Source organism: Ostrea edulis, chromosome 2 (genome assembly GCF_947568905.1).
Source record: "Ostrea edulis chromosome 2, xbOstEdul1.1, whole genome shotgun sequence".
NCBI classification, from domain to species: domain Eukaryota; kingdom Metazoa; phylum Mollusca; class Bivalvia; order Ostreida; family Ostreidae; genus Ostrea; species Ostrea edulis.
The window spans coordinates 40,112,065-40,133,977 of NC_079165.1; the positions used below are offsets into that span (position 1 = coordinate 40,112,065).

Here is a 21,913-nt window from a genome sequence, read left to right on the forward strand (position 1 = left end):
GTCACGGTAATATATCTGTAGTTTCGCACCAGATGTAGATACGGGATGGTATACATGTATATATACGTGGGTATTCGGAACCTTACTTTACAAGACTGAGAAGCTCTCGTGGTAAGTATGACTGTAAATGGACCTTAACAAAGAAAGAACAATAATCCCGATACAATATTTAATGCACTTGACGTAGAAATATTTCTGATAAATGTTTTGTTAATGTTGGCTCCTGGGTATGAAAGTTATACGTTCTATACGTCGGTAGTGGATATCAAAATCTACTGAAAAATCTATCATTATACTTATTAATGAGCTAGCACTACTGGATGAAAAAGTACTGAGAGCGTCATATTTACTGATAATTACTGTGAATGCCCTGTTGGTACTGATAAGTTCATATGATTACTTATATTTTACTGTTGTTCTGATAATGTATATCTTTTCACATTTTCGTCTTCGCCAGATCTACTGCGCCATTTAATAATACTTAATACAACTTATCTCTGAGTAAAGGGAATCACATTTCTTCAAATGATGGACCATATCCCCTTTAAGGAGCAGAAAATCCAAAATAGATGTGCCATTTAAAAACCATCTTCTTAAGAACGTCTGTGCCAAAAAAATTACAATTTACATAAAAGCTTCTTTGCATAGTGTAGCTTCAAGTTTGTTCAAATCATTGTCTACGGGCGAGGTGGGGCCATCATATGGGATAAAAGTTTTACACGGGAAACATTTTTTAAATATTAATCTCAAGAACAGAATCTCACCATTAGTCTTACGTGGTTCATTCCAATTCTTAGGCCGTTCTCTTTACACATTGTTTCTCTTTACTGCGGATTGTTCCGCTAATCTAATCAAGATATAGGGCTTAAGACGGGAGCAAGCAATCAACAGGGGATGTTTACTCCTCCTAGGCACCTGATCCCACATCTAGTATCCCCAGGGGTCCGTGTTTGTCCAACTCTCAATTTTGCATTGTTGTATACTACTTGCATTCAATTAACACTGGTGACCTAGATTGTTCTAGAGCTCGATGTTTACTTCTTGTGTACTGCCTGCACTCAATTGACACCTGAGACCTAGATTATTCTAGAGTTCGATGTTTACTTCTTTAGTAAAAAGATGACGTAATGGTTGCTTGATTGTCCTTTTACTAGAAAATTAAGTTTTATGAAAAATACACAGTGAATTTTCATGATGAAAAAGCTCTGAATAGACAACTACTTTAGGCAATTTTGGATTATTTTCATAACTGGGAACTATGATTTTGGAATGTGTAGATTCACTTCGGCACAGATTTTGATATTTATTGTTCAACTACTGTAACTTAGTATTTTGCTATTGTTACAAATTTCTTTCAATTATTGATTGTAAATAAATATAATTAATTGTTTGATTGTCTTTGTTAGTAGATTATGCTGTGCTATCAAAACGGTTTGTTTTGACCCATAACAGTATTCTTTATTGGAGTTTTGAGACTGATCACCATTCGTTAACTTCACCTTTTCGTATCAGTATACAAGCATATTAAGATACATGCAGTTCAAATTCAAGTTTGTTAGATTGAGGGGATCCGTGGGGATAATTTGGGGTATTCATTATCATTAAGAATCCAAAAAATTGTTCAAATGTAGAATTAAACTTTCACGCTAGCTGTCGAAGTTATCTGAAGGAAGGAATTTCAAAATATGACGTTTAGAGATAGGAATAGCATTTTGCGGGGGGAAATAGCATCAAGTTTAATGATTGCAATTAAAAGCATATATACTCGTTCAAATGTTTTCTCGTTTGGAATATGATATACAATTTTGTTCATATTTACGGATTTAGCATCCTTTGGAAAATGGTATATAATTTTGTTCATAATCACGGATTTAGCAGAACTATACCTCATTCCATTGACGTCGACTGACCGATATTCTTTTATCATTAAACCACACACACACACACACACACACACACACACACACACACACACACACAGAGAGAGAGAGAGAGAGAGAGAGAGAGAGAGAGAGAGAGAGAGAACAAATTGAACACTTTTAACTTTTGGGCTGTGGCTATGTATAAAGTCTGACTGAATTGAAATATACTTTTCAGAAGAAGACATGATGAAATACATTGTTTTCTGTGGTTTACTGGGATTCGCATTTGGTTGCAGTAAGTAATTTCACAATGATATCACTACAATGGAAATATGAAGAAATTAAAAGAAAACTTTACATACAGAACTTGTAGTGCAGGGAATATAAAGAAAATTGCATATCATAATATAATCACGACATTCGTAATGATTTCATGTAAAATACTGGAATATGATCCTTCCGACATCTGATAACATTATTCTCATACGCAAAATTGAAAAAAAAAATACAAAGCAAAACGCAATTATTTCATCAAAAACGAGAGAAAAGTAAAAAAAAAATCTAAATTAAGAAATTGTGATATATACAAATCAATAAAACCTGACCTTTTCTACAGGAAACATTACAAACAGGACCTATGGTTTGAATACTTGGCATTTTATGTTTTGTTTAGGTCTGTTATCAAATAAATAATGCATGTCGTTGTTGTGGGTAACATTGAAAATTGTCACCCATCAAAAGCTGTTGTCAAATTTTCTCGAAAAGATAAAATATTTGAAAACATAAATTCACAAAAATATACGATGTATTGATGTATAAATTATGTTTTAACAGATAGTACAGGAAATGGAAATGTTGCCTTCACAGCCCTGGTGTCCAAAGACATAACAGTAGCTTCTATGGCTGTTGTAAAGTATGATCACGTGTTGACAAATTTGGGAGGAGCCTATCAACCGAAAACTGGGGTTTTCACCGTCCCCTATAACGGCATCTACACCATCTCCTGTAGCTTACTGAGTCATCCAGCTAACTACGTTCATCTAGATATCATGAAAAACAAAGCTGTATTGTCTACGTTGTTTGCTGCAGCCAAAACTCACCCACACTCCGGTCAGACATTGCAGCTGGTATTAAAGAAAGGTGACAAAATATGGGTTAGGAACGCTAACAACAAACCAAGAATGCTCCATGACCGTAAAGTGTATAATATGTTTTCTGGTGTTCTAATCCAAGAGTGTTTTGACGATCAATAAAACAAAACTATGAGAGAAAAAGCATTTTGAATTTGTCCTTTTCTTGTTGTTTAATGATACATCTGATTATACATTGGAGTAATTGAGTACATGTAACTATCTCGATGTGATCTTTCTAAAATTGTTATTATAATCCAACATATTCATATGTAACATAAGATGACAAATAAGTTGATGTTACAGGAGTTTCAAATAAAGTTTCCGTGTTTGCCCAACTCTTCTTTTGAATTCCTTGTAGGATTTATGAAATTGCTGCTGTTAGTTTTCACCTTATAAACCTATACATTGCCTGTTGTCCTGTAATTACCTATTTACGGTGCTACATTTTCCCAAACATCTGCCCCCATGCGAGTCTCTCTTTGGCGAAGGAAAGTAAGGTTTTTGGTACAATGTATTTATTATTGTAAAAATCATTAAATCTTAAGAGCTCCAATCCCTTTTCCTGCAAGTGCCCTAGTCATTCGAAATGAAATTAGACACATTTCTGATTTTCTCAAAACACTTGAGCACAACTTTTGAACTTTTCCCTTGTTGGTGATTAACAGAAACGTCATAACGTTATATTGAGAATAGTTTCCGAATATAACTTTTAATCTAGTTTTCGGTGCCAATTCAATGCGGAACTTCTAAATTAGCAACAAATCTACGATTAACAGTGACGGATTTAACGTAGGTCGTGGGTTTGCTTACGTCATCGTTTTCAGGTACGGAAATCCTACGACTCAACGTCTTTTTACGTGCACATTCAATTGTGACGTAACAGTTGTCTGAATAAAGTATACATGGGTCACTGACTGAATATAAAGAACGTAATACTTTATATATATCACATAAATATTACCAACAGTCATTATCGAAGTAGAACATGCTTCGTTTCATTTTGTTAAGTCTTCCTTTCGTTTCCGGTGCAAAATTTCGGCTAGTATTATGTTTTATCCTGTTAATGTATAAAGTTTAGCAGCGGACAACTTTGGGAAGTGAGACAGCTGGTGATATTGGGAATGCTTTTTTTATAAGCGTTTTTAGAACCCGGGAAGAAACGGACGGAAGTTCCCCAGTTCATGAAAGTTTTATTCAGAGATTTAACGCGTTTATGGCGGACATTTGAAAATGGCGAGTTCATAATTTTATTCCTACCCCATCATACAAATTTCGTGAAGATCGGACAACATTGAATAATTAAAAGCTTTAAGCAGAGATATCCTATAAAGAAATGTTTTAATGTATCCTGCTGCAAATGTCTCTGAAAACAGTTCTAGAACCCCTGGAAAAAATGAGTAGGCGTTGCTTAAACATTGAAACCCCCCCTCCCCCCCCCCCCCGCCATAACTTTGACGTGTATTTGGTGTCGAGAGAGAAATAAAGAGATAATCGATCAAATTCACAAACGAATGCCGGTATTGGGGAACAGCAAGTAAACAATACATATATTCTAGTAAAGTTGAACCTTACAACTGTCCACCTCAAGGAGTGTTTAAAACTCGCTGTAAAATTAGCTAGACATGCAGGACTGACTGCTTGTAAAAGTTCTTAGCCTTACCAAAGACCTACTAGCCCTGAGAAAATAACTGCATTTTTAAAAATTATTTTTACATGTATTACTACATGTATCTATCTTCTAATGAAATACGATGGACTTAATTCGTTTCTAGTACATGTACATTATATTTTATTGAAATTTTGATATACGGTAGAATATTAGAAAAAGTAGCTGACGTTCCAAGTGAATCTGCAATACAAGTTTAAAACAATTATAGTTTTAGACCGCGTTCATGTTTTTGAGGGGTTGTTTGGCTTGGGAAAGAACGCATTTCTATGTGTTCGTGATGGTGTGTGTGTGTGTGTGTGTGTGTGTGTGTGTGTGTGTGTGTGTGCAATAAAATTGTTCAAATCATATAACCTATCGTATATCGTACATGTATATACACGCATCTACATTATTTTAACATTTTGGTTTTTTTTGCATTATTTATGATTTACAGTACTCATGTTCTTAGTTTCTATATCTAAAATACAACAACAACAACAAAAAACCCTGTTATTTCTTGATAGGAATAATTTACCATTAAACAATCACGGGTCTATCAAACGAAGTAGACATAGGGAGATCAAGATAAAAACACTTGCTAAAATGATATTTGAATTAGACAGTTTGAAATTTGGCATGCAAGTAGTTAAAACAATAATCTATGCAAAGAGACTGACAAATTACGAACATCGCACCTTGTTTATGAGTTTTAAGGCATTTGATGCGAGTAGGTATTTTTTTTTATTTGGTTCAGAGTTAGACCCCTTTCTATATTTATGGTATTACAGAGTTCAGGCCCAAAATGGGCTTAGCCTCCTGTGGATCATGTATAAAACTGCATGTATGAATTAAACATTGTATAAAGCAAACAGCAGCTTCCTAGGTTTTACAAAAAAAACTTTAAAAGGTTTTGTATTCTGCATTACATTGCTGATGTACCTGGTCAAACCAAGCATGATATTTGGAATTCTATGATGACAATATATTTTGATGCAAAAGTAGTTATATTCTTCATCATACATGTCTGTAGATATACTCGAATGAAGCATCGATGTAAACTTGACATTCACCTGTGTACAGGTTCAAGATAGATTAGATAACTTCACATGTATAACGGAGGGGTTACCATAAGTATGATTTCTGTAGGTATTCTGATCGATGGTTCACAGAGTCATTGTCTTTGGCTCGTTTCAATGACAACATTAGCAATCTCAATCAAGATGCGCCTTGAAAAGCACGATATAATCTTCACTTATAGGAAGTTTTGATTAATAAAACATTATAGATAATGCATTCATTAGTTTATCAATGACAACTATATTCAAACTCAGCAACCTGTTATCAAGTAATTGTAGTTTGTTGCATGTAAGTACAAGGACTAGTACATGTAACTAATATCTTACACCTTGACACATCCAGCTAATGGTTAACTACCTCTACAGACCTTGTTGATGTCTCATTTATTCTGTGTAAAGTAATATTGAATATTCTGTATAATTTTCAATCCATCCATACATATACAAACTCTCTATTCTCTGACTTCATTTGTGGGAATAACAGATCTCGAAAGATTTGATTTTATTCAAAACAAGGATATTTTCCCGATTTTTAAAACTCTTGGTCATGGTATAAATTTTTCAAAATTTGATTATCATTTAAATGTTCTTTTAACATATACTAATCAAAAACACCTCACCTCCATATTTGAGAATCACATGATCAATCTGTACAGCTACAAAAGAAAACTTTAAAAAATCGTCAGCACGTACATTATTGAATGCTAATTTTGTGTATTGTGACTCTTACGACAAAATGACCAGAATTTTTTTTAACACGAATCAGAATGCATATAGTGTGCAAATAAGTGCAGCATATACACGTATGTCTAGTACTGTTTAACTCTTTTTCTCTATTCTAATTTTGTCCACAACAGGCTTTGGTGTTTTGTGGTAAAGAATGCATTTTATATATAAATGAATAAAAAGGAGAGAAAAAGTGAGATACAAGGATTTCAGTGTATTACTAACTTTTAGTTTAAATTACATATGCTTCTTCTGTAGATGGCAAACACATTTATTAATTAACCCCCACATATAATTAGTAGCTGTTTTCCGCCTGATCCGACAGTGGATAGATTGGGGCTGATCAAGATATAGGGCTCATGGCGGGTGTGACTGGGAATACTTGCTCCTCCTAGACACCTGATCCCACCTCTGGTATATCCAGGGATCCGTGTTTGCCCAACTCTCTAATTTGTATTGCTGATAGCAGTTATGACTGTTCGTTATATTCACCTTTCATCATGAGCATTATTCAGGGGATGTTATTAATGTCAAAAATGAAACCTAGAGGTCATTGAATTCACAAATAAAAAGTTAATCCATTTCATCCCCTTGTGCAGTAGAAGTTATGCTTACCAGTATCAAAATGTTTTTAGGACTAAATCATTGAAAAAAGAATTTTTGAGTAAGATGAATGGGATAAATACCGTTCGTGAATAGAAATACATTTCAATTTTCATTGTTAAATGAAAATCTTTAAAGGCTTAGAAACATGCATGATTACCCAGTTTTGAATTTAGAAAATTTAATTTTTCAGGAGATCAGGGAGCGAATACAAATCATGGTCAGTTCAAGGACAACATCCCCTTCCTCAAGGATACAGTATGCCACCACAGGCGCCTCCTCAGTTCCAGGTTTACCCTCAGTATTCATCCGGGCCACAGATGACACATCCCTATCCACCGGTTAAAGCTGACATGAATTAATAAATGCGTACACCTTTCTCATCTTATCCGCCATATTTCTCTCAGGTAGCCTAATTTACTCTACCCGTATATACCCCATATGTGATTGTCACACCTGAGTAATTTGTCTAGGTGGACTCGACCAGTGCACATCTCCGATAGTAATATATAGGGAATGAGAAACAAATAAAATCACATTTTAAAACATTATGCTTTGCTCAAAATTACAAAATATTGGTTGTATACTAATGCAACATTCTGGAACTTTAGATAAGTTAGACAAAAATGAAAAAAAAAAAGCTTTTCTTGCATACTCGCAAAAAAGTGCATGCAAGTATTTGCATTTTCTTATAAAATAAATGCGGATAAATCATTTGCAAATTATATATTGATAGAATGGAATAAGCAAGAGTATAAAATATATTATTTATATCAATTCTTGCAAAATAAAGGTGCATACCATATGCATAATATGCAATGCAGAAGGTATATTCGCCAAAAAAAAAAAACGTATCAAATACGGGCTTCTATTCAACAGGCATCGGAGATGTGCACTTGCCAAAAATATTAGATTCTCTTTATTCTGATAAATCCACGAAACAAAATGATAAACTCCATTTGTATCTCGTTAGAACTTTACAACATGTTGTCATTCCATTATACAGACTGCGACACACTTCACCCGTGCCAAACAGGGTGTCTTCAATCAGGGGAGATGTCAGAGTCGAATATTTTTCCTGTATTGAATGCTTGTCAGGTCGAGGTTTTGCAGTTTATAGAAATCGGGAATCTAATATCTGGTTGGATATATTGCGTGTACAATTCAAAATTTCTCGATGATAATATACAAACTTGGATATACAAATAAGGGAATAATGATCGAAAATATACATCTGTGAAAATGCGTGTATTACATTTGCAATCCATAATAAACAGTTGATTACACAAAGACACATATAAAAGGAAATTTATAAACGAAAATATAGTTTTGTTGTTTCTTTTGGAACCACATAATTATTTACGGTCTCTGTATGTCCATATTCATTGATTGAACAGGAGAGAGAGAGAGAGAGAGAGAGAGAGAGAGAGAGAGAGAGAGCGTCCTACTTCGATTTACAATATATCATTTCATAGAAGGAAAGAAAATTGATCACTTTTATAAATGTAAGCTTTCAAGCATTAAAAATTTCCAGCTATTTAAAAATTTGTGATTGACAATATATTGGAAGCTTACAGTGGTTGATGCTTATAATTGAATTCATTACAAATTTTAAAAAAATATATTGGTTTGAACTGTGTATGTAGAAAATATTGACTTTGTATGTTAGAATAACAAAAAAAAAGTAAATTGTCAAAAAAGTGTGGAAAGCAGACCAACCTTCCTGCCCACCCCAACCCTCTGTATACGTTCCTGAAACAACATATCAATTCGTGTTGAAAGAAAGGTTCATATATACATTTCATTAAATTCCAAAGGAGCTTAAATTTATGTGTTCCCCTATTAATTATTTTGTATGCAAGATTCGTTCCCGAATTTAGGATCATGCTTTCAGTCAGGGCAGAAATGAATTCATTTTGAAGTACATCTAGTTTGAATGCAAATGTTGGGTTCCTTCTTTTAATTTCATCAGATTCATTAGAAACCCCTCACTCAAACTGTGCAGCTTTGTTTTTATTGATATCTAAATCGGTATAAATTAATCCGTATATAAATTATATAATGTTTTTTCGTGATCATATATATATTGATACTAATAATGAAAAAAGAAAATGTTTATACTCTTGCCTTTTGCATATACTACTAATACATTACAGCATATTGACATTGTATCATATCAAATAAAGCCTGAACACGAATTTTACTGATTTATGAATACTAACATCTTATCGAATACATTTGAATTTGAAATTTCTACATACAGCGGTATGGCCATTGCGCCAGATCTACGAAATGAAAATATTTATGAATAAATTACACTCAAGCCTGAAAGTAATCATTATGGCATGTTACAGAAACGTTAAAACGCACAAATACTATAGTCCTGCAATGCATGCATGCGATTTTTCTGAATACATGTATTTATGTATTCGTGAATGAAGTTCCTACGCTTGAAAATATCTTGGTCTTTATGTATTTTGTTTTGTGATTTTGGTTTACCATTCCTTACACTGCGTAAATGAAGGAAAACTTGGTAAAGGGTGCAATTCTACACCATACAATTAGTATACATGCATGTGTTGCAAAGCAAAATGTACATGTAATAACCAGACATATATCGTCATTTTTCATGGGGGGAGGAGGGGGTACAACAGGGGTAACAATTGAAAATTGGATTCTTCAAAATTTCTTGCCATTCAAAATAATAATTAAAAAAGATGAACAAAAACATCAATAAAATAAAACAAAACACCCAAACAAACCAAGATGTTTTGTCCGATGTTCAAAGTCCTAATGTGGGGGTGAAGGGTTAAAGAGTCTTTTACTTTGACTACCTCAATAATTTCCCCCTACACTTCATTTTCTTCAATCGTTGGTGGTGGGATGGGGTTGTTAGAGTCCTCTACTATGAGTGCCTCATAAAATATCTTCATTTTCTTAATTGGTGGTGGTGTGTGTCTTCTACTATTATATCATAACTTTCAAGCAGGGGTAAATGGGAGAGGGGTTGTCACTCAATATATCTTTTATTTGCATTACACAATAACAAAAAATGGATATTGTTATTAAAGGTGGGTGACAGACACTCTTGTCCTCTCCCCTTGATGTTTGATAACGCATAACATGATAAACTCGATTATTGCATTTTGCATTAGTACAATTTGCGTCGAGTTCAACGCAGAATGTAATAACGCAAAATGGCATAGATATATAAGATATATTGAGCGCCAAATTAGCATAAAATGAAGTAATTAAAAATAACATTATTTAAAGATATGTTTAATTTTTAATTTATTTACCTAAATGATTTCCTGATTTATAAATCTGCAATACTCTGACCAGTAAATCATATGGTATAAGGATTCATGCACAATACAGGGTAAATATTATACTCTGATACTTCCCCTGATTGAAGATTGGCACGGGCTAAGTGTGTCGCAGTCTGCACAATAGACAGTTGTTTACTGTTAGAATACAAATGGAGTTTATCGTTTTGTTTCAATGGATTATGCAAATAAAGGGAGTTTTACTACTACTTAGAGTATTTTCGACAAGTGTACACGTACATCTGCGGTCCTTTACAGATATAACGAGTAGGCCCAGGTAAATAGTCGTCCGCATTCGATGCGTTTTCATGGCGAGCATACATGCCATGTTTATAAGTACAATAGTATTTATGTATTTGCCTTTTACTTGAAGTAATTGTGAATGGTATAGATTGTATACCCTTTGCTTATTCCATTTTATCAATAGATAATAGATGAAACTTTTCTCCACATTTTTGTATAGTTTTGATTTATTTACTGCAAATGTACGCACGTTCACGTAAAGAAAAGGCATTCTAAATATATTTATCGAAATATATATACATGTATTTAGAATGTTTTACTACTGTACGATATGTTTATTATAATTTTGAGCACTGCGTGGTGTTCCAAAACGTGATTTCATTTCTTCTTGATGTCCTATAAATTAGTATCGGAGATGTACGTCCTACCTGTCGAAGCTACCCGCACAGGTAAATCGAAGACACTGATGTGAAGTGAAGCGTAGCAAAGCTCGTCCCCTTATATACCATGCGACCCCTGATACATATAACAATAGAAATTCTAACTAATATGGCGGATTAGCAGAGAAATATGGCGGATATATAGAATTATACTATATTTATTAATTCATGTCAGCTTTAATGTACAACAGTCCATAAATAACCTGAGCGGACCTCTGTCGTATGATGAGGTCACCAAAGGATAACTGTGATATGTCGGCCATTTTATTTCACGTTGGTTGGTGATATATTGTAATGGTTGTATTAAGATTTTATTGCTTGATTTCTTTATTAACATTTTTTAAAAAAACACATCGTTACAGAAATTATGGCAATGGTAATGTTGAAGGGCAGTTTTCGTAGCAGGTTTGCGATTTTAAACATTTGTGCGATATAATGCAATTATGGTGAACAATTATACCTAATGTTGAAAACTGAGTCATACATTTTATTATCATCATATACCGCGGTAGTAAGTTTCATTCACATGCACTATTTGTAAATCGTATAGAATATGGATGAGTTTGTGTGAATTTTGGAGAGTTATTGAGAGAATTCAACCAAAATTATCATTTCATGTTAACTTTGTTTGCATTTTTACGTATATTTTATATCATAATAATATTCACAGTATTGCGTATTTTTCCGCAGAATGTTCAATTTTGAACCATTGTGATTATTGTTTTTATCATTATTATCATCTTTATATTTCCAATGGTTTGACATCTCTACATTTTTAGCGATAGTCATTTCCTCATGAATGCGCTGCAGTTGTGAAAATTGTGTGTTAGAATCTTCATAAACATAGTACGTCTATCATAACAGTTGGGAGTTCTGTATATACCCGAGGGTATACACCACAACGCTTCACGCCTAACGTGCTTCATGAAGTATTGCGGCGTGAAATTTCGCGGTTCAAACCTTTGTGTATTTCCTGAGGATAGTCATAGGACTGTTTGCTATTGATCCTCATTAGATATATAGATAAACATTAATGAAATGTATTTCAATATGGCTAGGACTTATTTATGAATTCTATTCAGTCATATTATTCCAGCAATAAATACTTCGTGATATAATGTATGTACATTTGACGTTAATGATTATTTCCACTTTTTAGCTCACCTGAGCTTGAAGCCAAAGTGAGCGTTCCTGATTACATTTTGAGCCGCGTCCGTCTGTTCATCCATCTGTAGGTAAACTTAACATTTCGACTTCTTCTCCAGAGCAACAGGGCTAATTTCAACCAAACTTAGCACAACACATACACTGGTAAAATTGCAACATATGTTTAACATATGTTAAACATATGATTAACATATGTTTTCAAACATATGTTAATCATATAAAAGGAGCACTTAAAGGCCAACGTATGTTTTCAAACATATGATTAACATATGTTAGCCATATGAATAACATATGTTTGTATTATCTTATGTACATTAAGTTTGTATCAAACATATGTTTAACATATATCAAACATATGTTTAACATATATCAAACATATGATTAATATATGTTCAACATATGTTTAACTCATATTAAACATATGTTTAACTTGCATGAAACATATAATTAACATGTTTAGGATATGTTAAACAAATTTTCAACATGTTTTGAAACACGATAATCTTGAAGGGACACACAGCATATATGTTTTCGAATTTTTGTTTAGGATATTTGTTGATAATATACAGTAGATAAATGTTATTATTATATACTTTCAATTTCATCTCTTCTGTTTTCTTTAAAGGTTTGCGGGCATATATCACACGATATATGCCCGGAAACATTCCGGCCCGCAAACAATATGTCACAATCAATACCAAGCAAATTACTACGTCGTTAATTTTCAATTTTTTCGTGTTTTTCATCTTTTACTCAGTTAAACCAATAAAGAAATTGTTAAAAATAAATCATTGTTAGTTTCTAAATGAAATTGAAAGTATATAATAAAAAGGTTATAGACTTTGTATGGGAAAATATGACAACCTCGTTTTTTGTCGCGGACGGACCTCGCAAGCTCGGTCCGTGTAGCGCCAAAAAACTCGGTCGTCATATTTTCCCATACAAAGTCTATAACCTATAAGTATTACTCCGTGATAAATAAATATGTATTTTGTTTACATAATTTTCCTGTTGTTGATATACATGCCATCAACGTTTACGTTTACCATCTTTTGGTCATAAATGTGATTTCGAAGTACCTCTCCAGAAAAAAGGAAACAATTCATGTCGGAAGGAATCAGCATTTATTTATTTCTCTGAGTACATAGTTATTATTCGGTTTGCGCTGCACCTGAAATGAAAGGACGAACAATCAATACTTATTTTAGATACATTCGTGTGTGTCTACCTGCACAAAATACCAGACAATTTACATATACATGTAAAATCAATTCATTGAAATCCAATTCATTGCCATACCTATTGGAATATTTTTTTCATTAAATAGAAAGGAAATGTAGTACTTGATGAACATACAAATTGAATTACCAGCATTATTGTCCGATGCTCTTTTTCTGGCAGTAACTGTTGTAGGGATGATTATATTGCGAGTAACTGTAATCCACATCCCGTAGTAGTGGCTGCTTGATTGCAATGCCCCATGTATCAACTTTCTTGCTGTCTACTTATTTCTGAAAGAAGAAACTAAGATACTTGTTTACATAAATTAATACCCCACTGCATCCACTTATGGGGCTTCCCCCAAACAAATATAAAATAATCTAGATACATTTGCACCAAATCATTCTATTTTGATTCTCACAATGTTTGACCTTGACATTTAATAATGATGATTTTTATTTCACTACATTTCTTAAACCAATCCTGGGCCCATAAAGCATTTAAATTAAGTAAGAAAACATGACATTTTTTTAAAAGACGGGAAAAAGCCTACAGACTAGGTCTTTGAGGGGGGGGCCTGGACGTTGGACACACATAAAAAAAAATTATGCATTTTGTGTGGTTGCATTGATTAATTCATTTCAAATATAGTATGTATATATATACATATTCTGTTTATCTAATGTAGTAAACGTAAATTTAAACCAGGTTGTTGTTCGGGGAGGGGGGGGGTGTTCTAAAATATGTCTAATATCTTGATCTAGTAATTGTTCCTGTGGACTTTTTTCAACAATAAATGAGAATTTTATATGAACTGAACTTGCGTATTGTTGAGAATCTTCCACGACTTTGTCCTGAGGTTCTAGTGATGTTTCGGGTAAACAGCTGTATCTTCACGGCCACGAGCAGCTTCCCCTTTAGTTGTTGCGATTATTGATTGCTATAAAGAATATACTTGTAAATACTAAATTAGCTATGCCCAATATGCAAATGTTTAGGCTGAATATAGAAACTTTCCTGATATTAACAAAACGTTTACAAAAATTACATCGTCGTTTGTGGTTACTCTTCTCTCCTTGTTTAGTACTGATATGTATGCCTACACTGCTTATAACCTGACTTTATATACAAAAAACATACTTTTGAATGTAAGCCTATACTTAGCATTAATTTCATTTGTCTACTTACTGTTGGAAAGCCTTTCTCATTATCGATTGTCGGCCAAACACGCACGTGCTCTGAATCTTCTTAGTTACATCGATGCTTTAATTGCACGGATTTTATAAACAGCGAGTGTCAAGCGTGTAAATTACGTCGACGGATATAATGACAAAGCTGTTTTGCAAGATTGTCTCCGCGAGCGAGAAACGTAATTCAAAATAAGTTTACGTCATATTTGGAATATTTGTTACAGATTAGAGCCACGTCATAAAATAGAACCTACGACTATAAAGTCCAAAGAGTCTCTATACTATAAAACCGGTTTGCTCAGACTGTGTTAAAACCTTGCGATGTATTTATAAAGGTGACGAGATTTTTAAACTCTGTTCTGTGACATTTTTAGTATTAGTTGTAAGTTCTTTTGTAAAACAGGGTATAGGCCCAATGCAGCGATTTTGAGGTGGGGGTGGGTGGGTATTCCAACAAGCAAAAATCTGTATAAAACATATACCCCAACCCCCTTTTTGATCATCCTTTAATCATATGTTAAAAATTTCATATGTTTATCATATGTTAAACATAGAAAGTTTTCACCTTGTGTTAATCATATGTTTGGAGTTTGCAGTACGTTCAAGATATGTTTCAAACATACATTAAACATATGTTCAAAACATATGTTCGCCATATGATAATAAAATCATATGTTTAACATATGCTAAACATATGTTTAACATATGAATATCCAAACATATGTTAAACATATGTTGCAATTTTACCTGTGATATGTGTTGTGCTAAGTTTGGTTGAAATTAGCCCTGTTGCTCTGGAAAAGAAGTCGAAATGTTAAGTTTACCTACAGATGGATGAACAGACGGACGCGGCTCAAAATGTAATCAGGAACGCTCACTTCGGCTTCAAGCTCAGGTGAGCTAAAAAGTGGAAATAATCATTAACGTCAAATGTACATACATTATATCACGAAGTATTTATTGCTGGAATAATATGACTGAATAGAATTCATAAATAAGTCCTAGCCATATTGAAATACATTTCATTAATGTTTATCTATATATCTAATGAGGATCAATTGCAAACAGTCCTATGACTAGAAAGATCATATCCTCAGGAAATACACAAAGGTTTGAACCGCGAAATTTCACGCCGCAATACTTCATGAAGCACGTTAGGCGTGAAGCGTTGTGGTTTATACCCTCGGGTATATTCAGAACTCCCAACTGTTATGATAGACGTACTATGTTTATGAAGATTCTAACACACAATTTTCACAACTGCAGCGCATTCATGAGGAAATGACTATCGCTAAAAATGTAGAGATGTCAAACCATTGGAAATATAAAGATGATAATAATGATAAAAACAATAATCACAATGGTTCAAAATTGAACATTTTGCGAAGAAATACTCAATACTGTAAATATTATTATGATATAAAATATACGTAAAAATGCAAACATAAAGTTAACATGAAATGATAATTTTGGTTGAATTCTCTCAATAACTCTCCAAAATTCACACAAGCTCATCCATATTCTATACTATTTACAAATAGTGCATGTGAATGAAACTTACTACCGGGTTATATGATGATAATAAAATGCATGACTCAATTTTCAACATTAGGTATAATTGTTCACCATAATTGTACGAAAGCCGGATAGTCTCATATTTGAAAAAGTAAAAAAAAAATTAACTCGTTATAATGAGTTAGTATCTCGTAATAACGATTTAATATCTCGTTATAACGAGTTAATTATATCGTTGTAACGAGTTAGTATCTCGTTATAACGAGTTAATTAACTCGTTATAACGACTTAGTATCCCGTTATAACGAGTTAAGTATCTCGTTATAACGAGATAAGTATCTCGTTATAACGAGTTAAGTATCTCGTTATAACGAGTTAGATATCTCGTTATAACGAGTTAGTATCTCGTTATAACGAGTTAGTATCTCGTTATAATGAGTTAAGTATATCGTAATGACAAGTTAGTATCTCGTAATAACGAGTTAATTATCTCGTTATAACGAGTTAGTATCTCGTTATAACGAAATAATTATCTCGTTATACATGTAACGAGTTAGTTATCTCGTTATAACGAGTTAAGTTTCTCGTTATAACGAGTTAAGTATCTCGTTATAACGAATTAGTATTTATGGAGGACCTGTACTTTCCAAAATTTCGACAAACTAATTAGAAATTATTTGAATTGCATATGATTTTGTCATAATGACTATTGTGCAAGATTTTATTTGTCGTAAAGATGACAAGAAAATGTTAGTTATTGTTTCAAACAAATTAACATGTGATGATTCATTTTTTTTCTACTCAACAAAAATACCTACTTTCCCTTGTCAAGAATAAATGTAAATTGTGTCGTTTTGATAACAAGTCGAGTAAATACAACGATGCTTTGGCAAAATGTTTGAGCTAATTTCATATTTGAGCAAAATCAGCCAGCCTAGATGCTGATGATTCTTTTGAGAATATAGATATATTTATAAATATTATGCAAGCTTGTTAGTACAAGAACTAAAGTCCCCTTCCCCCTTTTTAACAGCGTTGATTTACCGTTATTTTCTACATTAAAAACTTTCTTTGCAATCCAAAGTAAGATAGTTTGGGTTATTCTCCCTTTTATTTCCTTTTTTCAAAGTACATGTATATCGAGTGTTAAGGATGTAGGCTTGAACAAGTAGATGTAAAGAACATTGACGTTCACACAGCCGTGAACCCTATATCTGTAAGAGATACAAGACTCCGATGGTCTATCACGTCAGATACGGGACTGGTACGATCCGCGTAGCGGCGAGTGATCACTCCTGTATCTGACATAATAGACCATCGGAGTCTTGTATCTTACTTAAAATATTGTTCTGTCTAAAACAGTACTTCACATAATATTAGCCTGCTCTTAATAATACTGGACTATGTTCAGTACAGTATGAAAAATAAAGTACTGTCAAGACAAAGAACTAACGTCACAACAATGTTTTAATGATCAGGTAAACAAGTAATTCGTGGTTGAAATTACTCTGTAAAGAACGTCCTACCAATTGATATAATGAATTGAACTCATGTAGAAAAGGACGAATACTCACTAACCCCCGCCCCCACCCCCTCTGATTACAATATTGTGGGTGTGCTTTCACTTGCGCCCACCCCATCCCGGATTTTAAAGTTTGGATTTTCATTCTTTTTTATTTGATTTTGCTTGTCAAGAATTACATGTATAGACAATTGTGACGTCAACTTCTCAGAAGATTATCCCTACCACTTCTCTCACTTTGAAAACAGTTCTACGTGCTTGAATTATCAATCCACCAATAAATAATACAATCATTCATGGGTCAAATACTGTCTGTTTCATACCAATTGTTAGGTTATTCTTGACGCGCGGATTCTGACTACGGATTACTCCATTTACCTGATCAAGATATAGTGCTCTTGGTGGATGTGACCGGTCGGCAGGGGGTGCTTACTCCTCCTAGGCACCTGATTCCAACTCTGGTATATGCAGGGGTCCGTGTTTGCCCATTTTTAAAATTTGTATTCCTTATAGGAGTTATTAGATTGATCACTGTTCGTTATCTTCACCTTTTCATGAAGATAGAGCAGGTAGCAGGACATATCTGTCTTGCAAAGAAAATTAATACCACATGTACTTTAAATTCATGCTTTTAATAGACCCAAGCCAACAGCAGATTGGATTTATTTTTGTTATATCACCATAAAAAGGTATAACCGATAAGTAATATATTTACTTACAAACATCGGTAAATTAATATACAGGGTACTGTGGTGATTTACTTTAACAGCATACACGCTTTTTTACCAACATTTACATAGTTGATATGTGTTTTTTACTCTGAAAAATCTAGATTAAGAACACATTTTCAGATTCTCTTAATGGTTCTTTTTTTTTTTACTTCTTTAAGTACATGTAATTGTATTATTGCAACGACTTGTTTAAAAACTAATCTTAGATTTCAGGAACAATCTTGAGAAGGACCTACAAATTTTCCATAATATATTTTGTTATTGCAAGTTTATTATCTCGTTATAACGAGATAATTAATTCGTTATAACGAGATAGCTAACTCGTTATAACGAGATACTAACTCGTTATAACGAGATAATTAACTCCTTATAGCGAGATACTAACTCGTTATAATGAGTTAGATATTTTTTTTTTACTTTTCAAAAATGAGCCTATCCGGCTTTCGTTTAATTGCATTATATCGCACAAATGTTTAAAATCGCAAAACTGCTACGAAAACTGCCCTTCAACATTACCATTGCCATAATTTCTGTAATGATGTTTTTTAAAAAAAATAATGTTAATAAAGAAATCAAGGAATAAAATCTTAACACAACCATTACAATATATCACCAATCAACGTGAAATCAAATGACCGATATATCACAGTTATCCTTTAGTGACCTCATCGTTCGACAGAGGTCCGCTCATGTTATTTATGGGCTGTTGTAGATTAACCGGTGGATGGGGAGGTATCATCTGTGGCCCGGATGAATACTGAGGGTAAACCTGGAACTGAGGGGGCGCCTGTGGTGGCATATTGTATCCTTGAAGAAGGGGAGGTTGTCCTTGAACTGACCATGATTTGTATTCGCTCCCTGATCTCCTGAAAAATTAAAATTTCTAAATTCAAAACTGGGTAAACATGCATGTTTCTAAGCCTTTAAAGATTTATATTTAACAATGAAAATTGAAATGTATTTCTATTCACGAACGGTATTTATCCCATTCATCTTACTCAAAAATTCTTTTTTCAATGATTTAGTCCTAAAAACATTTTGATACCGGTAAGCATAACTTCTATTGCACAAGGGGATGAAATGGATTAACTTTTTATTTGTGAATTCAATGACCTCTAGGTTTCATTTTTGACATTAATAGCATCCCCTGAATAATGCTCATGATGAAAGGTGAATATAACGAACAGTCATAACTGCTATCAGCAATACAAATTATAGAGTTGGGCAAACACGGATCCCTGGATATACCAGAGGTGGGATCAGGTGTCTAGGAGGAGCAAGTATTCCCAGTCACACCCGCCGTGAGCCCTATATCTTGATCAGCCCCAATCTATCCACTGTCGGAGCAGGCGGAAAACAGCTACTAATAATATGTGGGGGTTAATTAATAAATGTGTTTGCCATCTACAGAAGAAACATATGTAATTTAAACTAAAAGTTAGTAATACACTGAAATCCTTGTATCTCACTTTTTCTCTCCTTTTTATTCATTTAGATATAATTATGTAATGTTCTTTCCTGTGTTCTTTGTTCTCATATTTTCATATCTGTAAATATGTTATGATTCATCATTAAATGTGTACTTTTAATATAATCTCTGGAAGGAGGAATAAAATATGCAATGAAAGAATGAAGAGTTCAGTGATCATAATCAAACTTTGTAAGTTTTGCCAAGAAAAAGAAAGGTGTGCAACTCGAGAGACAATAAGTGACCTTGGTGTGACCTTGGTGATAATGGTGATGTATATTAACACTGGGGTGCTGATTTTGTCGGTAAGCAACCATCGCTCCCCGGTTTTGCATCTCATTTAGTTTTCTTCTGCGTATGCACATCACTATACAAACGATGAAAACTATGAATCCTATGGAAAGGGCAACACCGACTATCGCTGATACTGGAGAACCTGTTAAAGACATGAAAATGGGACTTAGAAAGTTAAAATAGTTAGTTATTGTATATATTATATTTACAAATCATGATATCTTTCAATTTAAGCTTAGAGTTTAGTTTTTCACTTCAAGCGGCACCTATAACCACTCAACAGCTGCAATACAGAAAAATGCATTCTTTACCACAAAACACCAATGCCTGTTATGGAAAATATTAGAATAGAGAAAAAGAGTTAAACAGTACTAGACATACGTGTATATGCTACACTTATTTACACACTATATGCATTCTGATTCGTGTTAAAAAAATTCTGGTCATTTTGTCGTAAGAGTGCCAATACACAAAATTAGAATTCACTAATGTACGTGCTGACGATTTTTTTTTTAGTTTTCTTTTGTAGCTGTACAGATTGATCATGTGATTCTCAAATATGGAGGTGAAGTGTTTTTGACTAGTTTATGTTAAAAGAACATTTAAATGATAATCAAATTTTGAAAAATTTATATCATGACCAAGAGTTTTAAAAACTCGCCATTTTCAAATGTCCGCCATAAACACGTTAAATCTCTGAATAAAACTTTCATGAACTGGGGAACTTCCGTCCGATTTCTTCCCGGGTTCTAAAAACGCTTATAAAAGCATTCCCAATATCACCAGCTGTCTCACTTCCCAAAGTTGTCCGCTGCTAAACTTTATACATTAACAGGATAAAACATAATACTAGCCGAAATTTTGCACCGGAAACGAAAGGAAGACTTAACAAAATGAAACGAAGCATGTTCTACTTCGATAATGACTGTTGGTAATATTTATGTGATATATGTAAAGTATTACGTTCTTTATATTCAGCCAATGACCCATGTATACTTTATTCAGACAACTGTTACGTCACAATTGAATGTACACGTAAAAAGACGTTGAGTCGTAGGATTTCCGTACCTGAAAACGATGACGTAAGCAAACCCACGACCTACGTTAAATCCGTCACTGTTAATCGTAGATTTGTTGTTAATTTAGAAGTTCCGCATTGAATTGGCATCGAAAACTAGATTAAAAGTTATATTCGGAAACTATGCTCAATATAACGTTATGACATTTCTGTTAATCACCAACAAGGGAAAAGTTCAAAAGTTGTGTTCAAGTGTTTTGAGAAAATCAGAAATGTGTCTAATTTCATTTCGAATGACTAGGGCACTTGCAGGAAAAGGGATTGGAGCTCTTTAGATTTAATGATTTTTACAATAATAAATACATTGTACCAAAAACCTTACTTTCCTTCGCCAAAAAGAGACTCGCATGGTGGCAGATGTTTGGGGAAATGTAGCACCGTAAATAGGTACTTACAAGACAAAAGGCAATGTATATGTTTATAAGGTGAAAACTAGCAGCAGCAATTTCATAAATCCTGCAAGGAATTCAAAATAAGAGTTGGGTAAACACGGAAACTTTATTTGAAACTCCTGTAATATCAACTTATTTGTCATCTTATGTTACATATGAATATGTTGGATTGTAATAACAATTTTAGAAAGATCACATCGAGCTAGTTATATGTACGCAATTACTCCAATGTATAATCAGATGTATCATTAAACAACAAGAAAAGGACAAATTCAAAA

The 21,913-nt window shown here is 33.4% G+C and overlaps 1 protein-coding gene across 2 annotated transcripts; it reads left to right on the forward strand.

Annotated features, from left to right (window-relative positions):
- LOC125679403 (complement C1q-like protein 3) lies at positions 1–3,139 on the forward strand. 2 transcript variants are annotated; one of them, XM_048918626.2, is made up of 3 exons: positions 1–111; positions 2,098–2,157; positions 2,697–3,139. In XM_048918626.2, the coding sequence occupies exons 2-3, from the start codon at positions 2,106–2,108 to the stop codon at positions 3,113–3,115; spliced, it is 471 nt and encodes a 156-aa protein (XP_048774583.2). In that variant the 5' UTR covers positions 1–111; positions 2,098–2,105; the 3' UTR covers positions 3,116–3,139. The 2 variants fall into 2 exon arrangements, with proteins under 2 accessions (XP_048774583.2, XP_048774585.2); XM_048918628.2 differs by lacking the exon at positions 1–111 and having other exon boundaries at positions 1,968–2,157.
- The last annotated feature ends 18,774 nt before the right edge of the window (positions 3,140–21,913 follow it).

Bases quoted from the DNA above. Each gene is read 5' to 3' on its own strand.
- LOC125679403 (XM_048918626.2), top strand. From the start codon at position 2,106: ATGATGAAATACATTGTTTTCTGTGGTTTACTGGGATTCGCATTTGGT. The intron at 2,158-2,696 runs GTAAGTAATTTC...ATGTTTTAACAG, and splicing joins GGGATTCGCATTTGGTTGCA to ATAGTACAGGAAATGGAAAT.